The 13,110-nt window shown below is 41.0% G+C and overlaps 1 protein-coding gene across 1 annotated transcript in view; it reads left to right on the forward strand.

Annotated features, from left to right (window-relative positions):
• The window catches only part of LOC122933313 (Fc receptor-like protein 5), a 114,281-nt gene that overhangs the window by 48,158 nt on the left and 53,013 nt on the right, over positions 1 to 13,110 (forward strand). The window contains exons 6-8 of the mRNA XM_044288244.1: positions 4,394 to 4,699; positions 5,544 to 5,645; positions 6,779 to 6,819. Of these exons, the coding sequence (XP_044144179.1) occupies positions 4,394 to 4,699; positions 5,544 to 5,645; positions 6,779 to 6,819 (449 nt within the window). The remainder of the gene's footprint in view (positions 1 to 4,393; positions 4,700 to 5,543; positions 5,646 to 6,778; positions 6,820 to 13,110) is intronic.

The following is a 13,110-nucleotide window of genomic DNA, read 5'->3' on the forward strand; positions in this document are numbered from 1 at the left end:
CTTTCCAAAATGGGGTCACTTGTGGCGTAGTTATACTGCCCTGGCAATTTAGGGGCCCAAATGTGTGAGAAGTACCTTGCAATCAAAATGTGTAAAAAATGACCGGTGAAATCCGAAAGGTGCACTTTGGAATATGCGCCCCTTTGCCCACCTTGGCAGCAAAAAAGTGTGACACATCTGGTATCGCCGTACTCAGGAGAAGTTGGGGAATGTGTTTTGGGGTGTCATTTTACATATAACCATGCTGGATGAGAGAAATATCTTGGCAAAAGACAACTTTTCCCATTTTTTTATACAAAGTTGGCATTTGACCAAGATATTTTTCTCACCCAGCATGGGTATATGTAAAATGACACCCTAAAACACATTCCCCAACTTCTCCTGAGTACGGCGATACCAGATGTGTCACACTTTTTTGCTGCCAAGGTGGGCAAAGGGGCGCATATTCCAAAGTGCACCTTTCGGATTTCACCGGTCATTTTTTACACATTTTGATTGCAAAGTTCTTCTCACACATTTGGGCCCCTAAATTGCCAGGGCAGTATAACTACCCCACAAGTGACCCCATTTTGGAAAGAAGACACCCCAAGGTATTCTGTGAGGGGCATGGTGAGTTCCTAGAATTTTTTATTTTTTGTCGCAAGTTAGTGGAATATGAGACTTTGTAAGAAAAAATAAAAAATAAAAAATCATCATCATTTTCCGCTAACTTGTGACAAAAAATAAAAAGTTCTATGAACTCACTATGCCCATCAGCGAATACCTTAGGGTGTCTACTTTCCGAAATGGGGTCATTTGTGGGGTTTTTCTACTGTTTGGGCATTGTAGAACCTCAGGAAACATGACAGGTGCTCAGAAAGTCAGAGCTGTTTCAAAAAGCGGAAATTCACATTTTTGTACCATAGTTTGTAAATGCTATAACTTTTACCCAAACCATTTTTTTTTTGCCCAAACATTTTTTTTTATCAAAGACATGTAGAACAATAAATTTGGAGAAAAATTTATATATGGATGTCGTTTTTTTTGCAAAATTTTACAGCTGAAAGTTAAAAATGTCATTTTTTTGCAAAAAAATCGTTACATTTTGATTAATAACAAAAAAAGTAAAAATGCCAGCAGCAATGAAATACCACCAAATGAAAGCTCTATTAGTGAGAAGAAAAGGAGGTAAAATTCATTTTGGTGGTAAGTTGCATGACCGAGCGATAAACGGTGAAAATAGTGTAGTGCCGAAGTGTAAAAAGTGCTCTGGTCATGAAGGGGGTTTCACCTAGCGGGGCTGAAGTGGTTAAGTTGCTGCTGATTGAGCTGGTGCTGCTCCTGGCCCCTCACCCCACCTACAGCAGTCATGGCAGTGGAACATGAGCTCACAGAGTTCCCCCGGTTAGACCTTTGTGAGGATGGGCGATGGGGCGCTGAGGCAGCAACCAACCGACTACAACAGATTAAATATAAATTGCCCAGCAGATTAACCTATATAACCATGCCTATATTATACCACCTGTTGACAATGAGTCTGATGCACCATATGTCTATGTATAACTGAACAGATTTATTATTAAAGGCGCAACAGATTAAAGGGGTTATCCGAGTTATTTTTGTGTTCTTTCTATGTTGCTAACTAAGCAAATATAACAGCTTTCCAATTAACTCACGTTATCTCCAGTGGCTGGTTTCCCAGATTTCACTGAGGGTCACATGACCTGTGATGTCAGCTTCTCTCCCTGCTCTGATAAAGGTCGTTTACAAGCCTGTAAACGAGACATCACTGTGCTGGCCACGCCCCCCCTTCACTGCCGTCTACTCTCTGCTAGCATTCTTAACCCCTTCAGCTGCACAGCTCTGCAGGCAGTGAGAAGATAATGCTGGGCACTGGAGTTAATATACTAGAGACAGCATTGCACAAAAAGGTAGGGGGAAGATCCTGTGTGTATTAGCAGTGTCATTATACAGGTGGGACATGTAGTTCTACACATACAACATGCTGCAGAGTCTCCCAGCACTCAGGGCAGCTCTTGTATCCACTCCCTTAGCATTGTCATTATACAGCTGGGACTTGTAGTCCTACACATACAACATGCTGCTGAGTCTCCCAGCACTCAGGGCAGCTCTTGTATCCACACCCTTAGCAGTGTCATTATACAGCTGGGACTTGTAGTCCTACACATACAACATGCTGCAGAGTCTCCCAGCAGGCAGACATGTCACTCAGGGCAGCTCTTGTATCCACTCCCTTAGCAGTGTCATTATACAGCTGGGACTTGTAGTCCTACACATACAACATGCTGCAGAGTCTCCCAGCAGGCAGATATGTCATTCAGGGCAGCTCTTGTATCCACTCCCTTAGCAGTGTCATTATACAGCTGGGACTTGTAGTCCTACACATACAACATGCTGCAGAGTCTCCCAGCAGGCAGACATATCACTCAGGGCAGCTCTTGTATTCACTCCCTTAGCAGAGCAGGGGGAGGGGCAGAGATTGTTTTTATTGCATGTAAACATAGGACCAGAAAAGAACCAGGGAAATGAGGAAATATATATATATATTTTTTTTGCATAAAACTTGCTTAGGTCAGTTACATATCAGATTTTTTGTGCTATATTTTTTTTTTCATAGCTCGGACAACCCCTTTAACTAGGTACACACGCCTATACTGTATATTAGACTGGCTGTTGATATTAAGACTGATACACAGTCTATGTATAACAGAACAGATTACAATGAATGGCACAGCAGTGAACTAAGATGCATAGGGTGATTACACAGAGCCTGCACTGTCACTGCACTGTCCCTGCAGTCTCCCTATGCTCTTCCTATGCTATGTCTAAAAACTCTCCCTACGATCTCCCTACACTGTCCTTACACTGTCCCTATGCAAGATCTGTCCCTAGTATTTGGCACATCTGTCCCTATGCTCAGTTCACTGTAAAATGGCAGAAAGCGGGCGGCATTAGGATTTTTATAGGGCTGTGACATCATAGCGGATGGCTGATTGGCTTTGAACAGCATTATGGGTTATATTTCCTTCCTGAGCTTCTTACTTTCACTTTGTAACATATGTAGCCGCCATTTTAGAAGAAAATTGATTTGTTAAAACGAAGCAAGAGGAAATTCGTATTCATTGTGTAAGTTTTCCTGAAATTTAGATCAAATTCAATTTGTTTCACTTCGATTCGATCAACACTAGTCACTGATCAGCAATGGCCTTGAATTTGCTTAACTCTTTAGACATGGTTCTATAACATTTTTCAGCCCGATGAGCATCATCAACTTCCTCTTCTTAGGTGCTTAGAAATCTCCTTTGTTTGTGCTATGATACATTTCCACAAACGTGTTGTGAAGATAAGACTTTGAGAAATCTCTGATCATTAAACAGATCTCCCACTCACACCTGATTGTCATCCCATTGATTGAAAACACCTGAATTTCACCTTTAAATTATATGTTAATCCTAAAGGTTCACATACTTTTGTCACTCACAGACGTGATATCAAATCACTTTCTCCAATAAATAAATGACTTATATTATGACACATTTGTTATTTAGTTATCTTTATTTACTTTTAGTACTTTTAGAAAATCAGATGTAGTTTTAGGTCACATTTATGCAGAAATATAGATCATTCTGAAGGATTCACAAACTTTCAGGCACCACTGTGATTAATGGAAAAGCCCTTTAATCCCTGTTTAAATGACAAGTTTTACAACTTTGGTTGAGTGTATAACTATATATATATATATATATATATATAAATAAATACACCGCAGCACTTCCAATAGGTGAAAATAGTGGGATCCTTTATTCACCCATGCAACGTTTCAATCCACTTGCTGGGACCATTTTTTAATGGCTTGAAAATGGTCCCAGCAAGTGGATCGAAACAGTTGCATGGGTGAATAAAGGATCCCACTATTTTCACCTATTGGAAGTGCTGCGGTGTATTTATTTTTATTGAATATCACTTTGGTAAGTGCAATACCGCTGGCACCTATTGTTACAAGTTTTTTCACAAGGTGTGCTGCCCTGAACTTCGAGTAGCTATATATATATATATATATATATATATATATATGAAAAGAAATAAAGCTGGATAAAGGCTCCATTGTGAGAGCTGAAACGTTGCTGCTGGTTGGGTGAATAAAGTGTCCACCATTCTTCACTATTTGGAGTGCTGCCTTCTTTTTTTTCCTTTTATATATATATAGCTACTCGAAGTTCGGGGCAGCACACCTTGTGAAAAACTTGTAACAATAGGTGCCAGCGGTATTGCAAAAATCTAAAATGGGATAATAGTTTTCTGCTTTTGATGTGGACATCTCACAAAGCCATTTTACATGATCACATTGATTATTGTGTTACCCTGATGTTTGTGCCTTTCTTTTCATTGACAGATCCTTTACGCCCCCCATTGTTCTTTGTAGATCCTCCTAGTGGTAGGATCTGGGATGGAGGCAATGTAACATTATACTGTACAGCCCCTGAGGAGTATGAAAGAACTAAATTCCACTTTTTCAATGATAAAGATGAAATAATAACTGTACCCACTTACAAAAAGAGACCAGCAGCAGTAACCATCAACATGAGGAAAAGTAATGGCACTTCAGCTATCAAGTACTTCTGCCAATACACAGCAGAGATAAAGGGACGCTCATTGCTGTCACCAAAGAGTCCTCAAATTGAGATTATTGTGGTATCAAGTAAGAAACTTCCTTATGTTAACAGTAATTCTGATAATTAAAGGGGTTGTGCATCAATATATATTGATGACCTATCCTCATGATAGGTCATCAATATCTGATCTGTGGGGGTCTGACTTCCAGCAACCCCCTCAATCAGCACTGAGAGCACTGTTTCCTCTTCATTACACTGCCCATCGTCTCGGAACACTCGTTCTATTCACTTGAATGGAGCGAGTAACTTGTAATTAAATTATGCCGCCGATGCAAGTGAGATGATATGCTGTGTAATGAAGTGAAAGCAGTGCTCTCATGGAGGGCCACCTCCTCTTCAAACAGCTTATAGGCAGGGGTGCCTGGTGTCGGATTGCTACCGATCTGATATTGATGACTTATCCTGAGAATAGGTCATCAAAAACCCCTGGACAATCCCTTTAATCAACACATGACTAATAGAAGTTGTGTTTGAAGCTTAATTCAAGGATTTTAAAAGAGTTTTCCAGGAGCCCAGGATTGGTCATCAATATCTGATTGAGGTGGTCTGACATTCGGCACTGCCTCTTATGAGTGTTATACACTGTACAGTGGCTGTACTTGGTACTGTAGCCTAGGCCCATTTACTTAAATGGTACTGAGCTGCACATAGGCCATGTGGTGATGAACGTGATGGCACTCGTCTTTGGAGGCCTCACAGCACTCACCAAATACCTGTGGCTTCTTCAAAAAGCTGATCGGGGTGCTAGGAGTCAGACCCGACTGATCTGATATTGATGACCTATCCTGAGTATAGGACATCAATATTGTACTCCAGGAAAACCACTTTAATTTCCCTATAAAGATTTGACTTTGTATTTTTTTTCCTCAGAAGGATCTTTGTTATGGCTGATAGCCTTTGGAGTTGGTGCTGGGATAGCCGTATTGCTTGTAATTATTGGTTTAATCTATTGGGTTCTGTTGGCCAAGAAAGGTAAGATTTACTCACTAATCACTACAACCACAGTAAAGTGAAAACTACAGCAATCATAAAAATATTAGGCACTTGTAATAACAGTGTTGTCATAGAAGAATCATACAGTATATACATCATTTTAGAATGGCTCCCTTTGGGAACAAAACCGTTCTGATAAAATGATTGCATGACTCGGAGAATTTATATTCCCTCACAAATCCATAATATTTTGTCTATGGAGGTGAACTGATTTTAATTTCCTACAACAGATCCCACATTTATTAAATGACGTATCTTCATTACTCCCATAGACTTGAAATGGAGTGGCAATCTGCAGATATTATGACCTTTGTGCCATTCAAATAGAGGATACGGGACAATTTTTTTGTCAATGAATAATTTCATGGCTGGATCATGGTCTGTGAAGGCCTCTAGGTAAAACATGCAGGGACCACACCCCATTTTGCCAATGGAAAATGTCATAAAAATAGCACTTCTTCTAAATTTTAATGCAGAAACCGGCATAAGAAGCCTACAAAAGAATTAAAGCATAAGGCTGCCTGCACTTGGGTTTGGCTTTCTTTTACAAATATCAAACAAATTGCTGTGCTCATTTCTGTGGGTTTCTGCATGTGTTACTTACAGTTTTTGGTGCAGATTTGGTTTTGCTAGATGTTACCGTTGCATTGAAAGTGTGAAATACACACAAAAGAACCACACAAAGAATTGACATGCTGCAGATTTAAGAATCCCCCCATGTGAGGAAAAAGCTAAATATACGTGAGATTTGTGTAATCTTATATACTGTACTTCGCTGGTACTGTGTTATGCTGCAGTTTTTCTGCACATGAATCAGCGTGGAAAAAATGTGTGTAATCAGCAATGTGTGCAGGTAGCCTAGTAGTAAAAGTAATATCACAATACAGAGTCTGAATAATAGCATTACTACTATGCAGTTTCTTTGGATGGAATTTTTGATTAGGATATGCTCACTAGGGATGTGGTAGTAGAAGTCCATAAATGATGGAGACCCCAGGAGTATTATCTCTTTTGATTGTGGTATAATCTGATGCTGCATAAATTACAGTATATGTAGTCCTTACTTGAGCACAATCTACTGTAGATTCATAACTTTTTATTTTCTATTACAGATACAAAAAAATATACTGTGGAGTCAAAACCAGTTCATAATGTAAGTTGAATCATTTCTTTAATACTTAAATGTATAACATACCACGAGTGACTCACTTTTAGAGAACTGCATTTATACAGCATAAAGTAGGATTGTGCTTACACATAACAATATACGTTATAGCTTAATTCTGATCAGTTTGATAAGAATATGGCTTAAATAAGTGTTTATATGAGTAGGGATGAGCGAACAGTTTTTGAAGTTCGAGTTTAATCAAAATTGCTTTATGGGTTCTGTTAAGACAGAACATAATGCAATTAACGACAGTATGCATAACAGAATGCCTTTAGGTTCATTCTTTAAACATTACAATTTTTAATAGAAAATGTTTAATATATATACATAATAATAATCTAAACAGGTTGAATAATTGTATAAGCAAAAACTGTACAAGTGTTCTACCATCAATCTTGAATATAGAAAGAATATAGAAAGCTAGTGAAATCTCACATTTTATTATAATTTTTTTTGTTCTAGTTTGAAAAACCATTTCAGTGATAAGTGAATGAAAACAAAATATTAGGCTTAAATCAGTTTATTGACTCCCCCAATTTTTATATATTTTTTTTATTTTGGGGGAGGGGGTTATTGAATTTACTCAAACCAGCATATAGATACAGAATACATACTAGGGTAACAATTTACCTGAGAGTGTTAACGTGAATATGAGCATCAGGCCTCAGTCATCCGTTTCCATGAATTTAATTTCCATACTGTCAAAATTAAATTCTTTGGGGAGAAATTGTTAAATTTAATTAAACCAGAACATTTACATGATCACTACAGCAATACAAAGGTTAGGGCAGCAATCTTCTTGTGAGTGTTAAGGTGAAATTGAGTGTCAAGCCTCAATCGTCCCTTTTTGAGAATCCCATGTGCACACGGTTGGAATTAGAGATGAGTGAATTGAAGCTGACAAAGTGGAATTCATTTAGAATTTCAGGAAAAATTTGATTCATAACGAATGCGAATTTCCTCGTGCTTCGTGGTAACAAATCACAATTTTCCTAAAATGGCGGCTACACGTGTGAGGACTGAGGACATAGGGCATGGAACTCTGGGAAGTCAGGATCACCCAGATTGGCTGCATGCAAGCATGTCAATCAGCAGCCAGCCCTGTGATGTCACAGCCCTATAAATATGGCAGCATTCAAAGTGCAAGGACAGACGTGTGAAGGCGCTAGGGACAGCTATTGGAAAAACCTCTATGTTTAAAAAAAAAACTGAAAAAAAGGGTTTATAAGTGCAGGGAAAGTTAACAGAGGAATTATTTCACAACATATTAGTGCAGAGAGAGACAGCAGAAGGCGCTAGGGACATTGATAGAAAAGTGATTTACAAGTGCAGCTTTTTGTTATTGGGCTGCAAGTGTTATGTTGAAAAGCCTTTATTGGCTTATAGATAGTATCTTATTCAGTACGGCAAGAAAAATATATACGCATTTCACTTCTGCAGTTATTTCTGTTGAAAGCGTATAATGGCATATTACAGTACAACAAGAAAAATATATATGCACTGCACTGTTGCGATAGGGGAATATTACAGTAAAAAAAGAAAAATATATTCTCAGTGCATTTCTGCAGTTAACTCTGGTGAAAGTGTATAGGGTCAAATTTCAGTAAAATAAAAAAAAATAACACACTTAACTGCAGTTATTTCCGTTGAAAGCGTATAGGGGCGTATTTCATTGAAAAAAAGAAATATATACGTACTGCACTGTTGCAGTTATTTCTGGTGAAAACATATAGGGGCGTATTTCAGTAATATAAGAAAAATATATACGCACTTTACTATTTAGATGCTTTCTAGTTAAAGCGTATAGTGGCCTATTTCATTCCAACAAAAAATATATATTCTCAGGTCACTTCTATAGTTATTTCTGGTGAAAGCGTATAAGGGCATATTTCATAAAAAAATATAAAAAAATATACGCACTGCATTGTGGAGTTATTTCTGGTAAAAGTGTATAGGTACATATTACAGTAAAAAAATAAAAATATATACGCATTTCACTGGTGCACTTATTTGTGGCAAAAGCATTCAGTGGCCTATTTCAGTACAGAAAGAAAAATATATACGCACTTCACTGGTGCATTTATTTCTGCTGAAAGCGTTTACTGGCCTATTTTAGTACAAAAAGCAACATATATCCTCAGTTCATGTCGGCGGCTATATGTGTTGAAAGCAAGGCTGGGAGTCAGCAGGGTGGCAGCAGTGGGAGGTCGGGAGCCAAATGTGCCTGGGGTAGAGCACCTGCTTCGCAGCAGCCTACCTGGCCAGGAAGTAGTGGTACAGGGGTTCACGGAACTAGCGGCTGTAGCAGTTAGTCAGTGCAGTGGTTATATGTGTTATTTAGTATTTCAGTACAAACAGAAAAATACTTTCTCAGTTCACATTTGTGGCAGTTATATGTGTTGAAAGCGTTTAGTGGCCTATTTCATTACAAACAGAAAAATGCATTCTCAGTTCAAGTTGGCGATGGTTAGATGTGTTGAAAGCGTTTAGTACTACAATTTCTGAACTTTCCCTTTAAGTGCGAGGATACGGTGTGTTACAACAATTTACTACCACTCATGTCCTTTAGGACTACTTGACACCTATTAATCCTGCACCTACCAAGATCCTAAGACTTAACTTTTAATGATTATTCTTACCAAAAATTATATACGTGACAAATGGTGATTTAAAATTCCCAGTATCACTGGCCTTTAATTATCACTTAGAGCATATTGTCAGTATAATCGTCTGACTAAATATGCCTACTAGTAGATTCAAACACACTGCTGCCGTAACAGGCTGTGCGCCTGCCTGTATTATATCGGCACTGTGTTTTTCTTCGTTCCTATATCAGTGGGCCACAGTGATTGACTGTTTAAAATCAGAGTTTACACGCTGCCCCCCGACATGTTTCGCCGTACCACGGCGTCTTCAGGGGTTAGGGCAGTGTCAGTGGCCTATTTCAGTCCAAAAATATATGCTCAGTTCACTTATGCAGCTATTTCTGTTGAAAGCGTATAGGTACATATTACAGTAAAAAAATAAATATATACGCATTTCACTGGTGCACTTATTTGTGGCAAAAGCATTCAGTGGCCTATTTCAGTACAGAAAGAAAAATATATACGCACTTCACTGGTGCATTTATTTCTGCTGAAAGCGTTTACTGGCCTATTTTAGTACAAAAAGCAACATATATCCTCAGTTCATGTCGGCGGCTATATGTGTTAAAAGCAAGGCTGGGAGTCAGCAGGGTGGCAGCAGTGGGAGGTCGGGAGCCAAATGTGCCGGTGGTAGAGCACCTGCTTCGCAGCAGCCTACCTGGCCGGGAAGTAGTGGTACAGGGGTTCAAGGAACTAGCGGCTGTAGCAGTTAGTCAGTGCAGCGGTTATATGTGTTATTTAGTATTTCAGTACAAACAGGAAAATACATTCTCAGTTCACATTTGTGGCGGTTATATGTGTTGAAAGCGTTTAGTGGCCTATTTCAGTGCAAACAGAAAAATACATTCTCCGTTCACAATGGCAGTGGTTATATGTGTTGAAAGCATGGCTGTGAGTCAGCAAGGTGGCAGCAGTGGGAGGTCAGAATCCAAACGTGCCTGGGGTAGAGCACCTGCTTTGCAGCAGCCCACCTACACGGGAAGTAGCAGGGGTTTATGGAAGTAGTGGCAGTAGCAGTCAGTCAGTGCCGTGGTTATATGTGGTAAAATCTCCATGATGTCTCCATGATAAATCTGCAGCATGGGGGCCCTGTGTGGCTTCTACAGACTTTCAAAATAATCCTTTAGCAGAGCGAATAGATGCCGGATGACCAGGACGCTCCCTGACCTTCCCAGGAGCTGCTGTCAGGAGCAGCGGTTCATTTATGAGATGTCCGTATAGTGCGGGGGGGGAATCCGAAAACCCTTTCCATCTCCGTGCCCCGTTATATGTGTTAAAATTGCTATTGAAGTATTTTGGTGGAAAAATAAATGTTATTCAGCGTTCAACGCTGCACTCATATGTGGTAAAATCTTTTGTGAATTATTTTGGTGGAAAAACATTGTATTCAGCGATAAGCGCTGCACTTATATGCGGTAAAATCTTTGGGACTTATTTTGGTGGGAAAAAAAATTGGATTCAGCGTTAAGCGCTGCACTTATATGGGGTAAAATATTGATATGCGGTAAAATATTGATATGCGGTAAAATATTGTGTGACTAATTTTGGTGGGAAAAAAAATTGTATCTAGGGTTAAGCGCTGCACTTATATGCGGTTAAATCTTTTGTGAATTATTTAGGTGGAAAAACTAATTTCATGCAGCAGTTATATGTGGTTAAAGTCAGTTGGCCGCTGCCTATCTGCGCCATCGTCCATCCTCTCGCACATCTGACTGGGGGGCCCTCTGCACTCACGTTCCACTGCAATGGCTGCTGGGGAGGGATGGGGTGGCAGGAGCCATCAGCAGCAGCCTGAGTCTACAGTCGCTGATGAGTAGCTTTCTTCACCCGCATAGTGAAGAAACTATTCAACAACAGCAGCAGCAGGTGGACCTGGAGCAGGACCTAAACCAGCAGGTGGTGGCATACTTGGACAGCTGGATTTGTGGCTGCAACTAGCATAGTTTTCCCTGGAAAAGTTGTCCTGCACGGCCAGTAGTGTGACATCAGAGCGGGTGTTTAGTGCAGTGGGGGTCATAGTTACGCAAAGGAGAACTCGCCTGTCCACACAAAATGTGGAGAGACTGACCTTTGTCAAGATAAATCAGGCGTGGATCAGGCAGGATTTCCAACCACCAATTCCTGATGCATCAGACTAGATCATCCATGGTGCCACACCAACACTTTGATAAGAGAGACCGGTTTCTTCTAACTACCTGCCTCAGCTACTACTCTGATGCTGCAACCCACCTCATGCCACACATCTGATGCCATATGCTCCTTCTTGCACCCACCTTCGAAAGCAGGTACTGGTATTGCCACCCACCGCCCCACTCTGTTACTGGGTCAATTTGTGGTATCCTGATGCAGCTGCTGCTACCATATCCAAACTATGTCACCTTGCCACTCTGTGGTCTCCTAATGCTGCTGTCATCTCCACACTATGTCACCTTGCCACTCTGTGGTATCCTGCTGCTGCCATATCCACACTATGTCACCTTGCCACTTTGTGGCCTCCTGATGCTGCTGCCATCTCCACACTATGTCACCTTGCCATTCTGTGGCCTCCTGATGCTGCTGCCACCTCCAAACTATGTCACCTTGCCACTCTGTGGCCTCCTCATGCTGCTGCCATCTCCACACTATGTCACCTTGCTACTCTGTGTCCTCCTGATGCTGCTGCCACCTCCAAACTATGTCACCTTGCCACTCTGTGGTATCCTGCTGCTGCCATATCCACATTATGTCACTTTGCCACTTAGTGGTATCTTGCTGCTGCTGCCATCTCCACACTATCACCTTGCCACTCTGTGGTATCCTGCTGCTGCTGCTCCTGCCATATCCACACTGTGTCACCTTGCCACTTAGTGGTATCCTGCTGCTGCCATCTCCACACTATGTCACCTTGCCACTCTGTGCCACTCTGTGGTCTATTGATGCTGCTGCTGATACTGCCATCTCCACATTGTCACCTTGCCAGTCTGTGGTCTCCTCATGCTGCTGCCATCTACAGACTATGTCACCTTGCCACTCTGTGGTCTACTGCTGCTGCCATATCCACGCTATGTCACCTTGCCACTCTGTGGTCTTCTGATGCTGCTGCCACCTCCAAACTACGTCACCTTGCCACTCTGTGGTATCCTGCTGCTGCTGCCATATCCACACTATGTCACCTTGCCACTTAGTGGTATCCTGCTGCTGCCATCTCCACACTATGTCACCTTGCCACTCTGTGACCTCCTGATGATGCCGCCACCTCCAAACTATGTCACCTTGCCACTCTGTGGTCTACTGATGCTGCTGCTGATACTGCCATCTCCACACTATGTCACCTTGCCAGTCTGTGGTCTCTTCATGCTGCTGCCATCTACAGAATATGTCACCTTGCCACTCTGTGGTATCCTGCTGCTGCCATATCCACGCTATATCACCTCGCCACTCTGTGGCCTCCTGATGCTGCTGCCACCTCCAAACTATGTAACCTTGCCACTCTGTGGTATCCTGCAGTTGCTGCTGCCATCTATACACTATGTCACCTTTCCACTCTGTGGTCTCCTCATGCTGCTGCCATCTACAGACTCTGTCATTGTGCCACTCTTTCAAAATGTTTTTTTTTTCTGTAAAAATGATAGGTGACTGAAACTCTGTTTGC

Source organism: Bufo gargarizans, chromosome 1 (assembly GCF_014858855.1).
Source record: "Bufo gargarizans isolate SCDJY-AF-19 chromosome 1, ASM1485885v1, whole genome shotgun sequence".
NCBI classification, from domain to species: domain Eukaryota; kingdom Metazoa; phylum Chordata; class Amphibia; order Anura; family Bufonidae; genus Bufo; species Bufo gargarizans.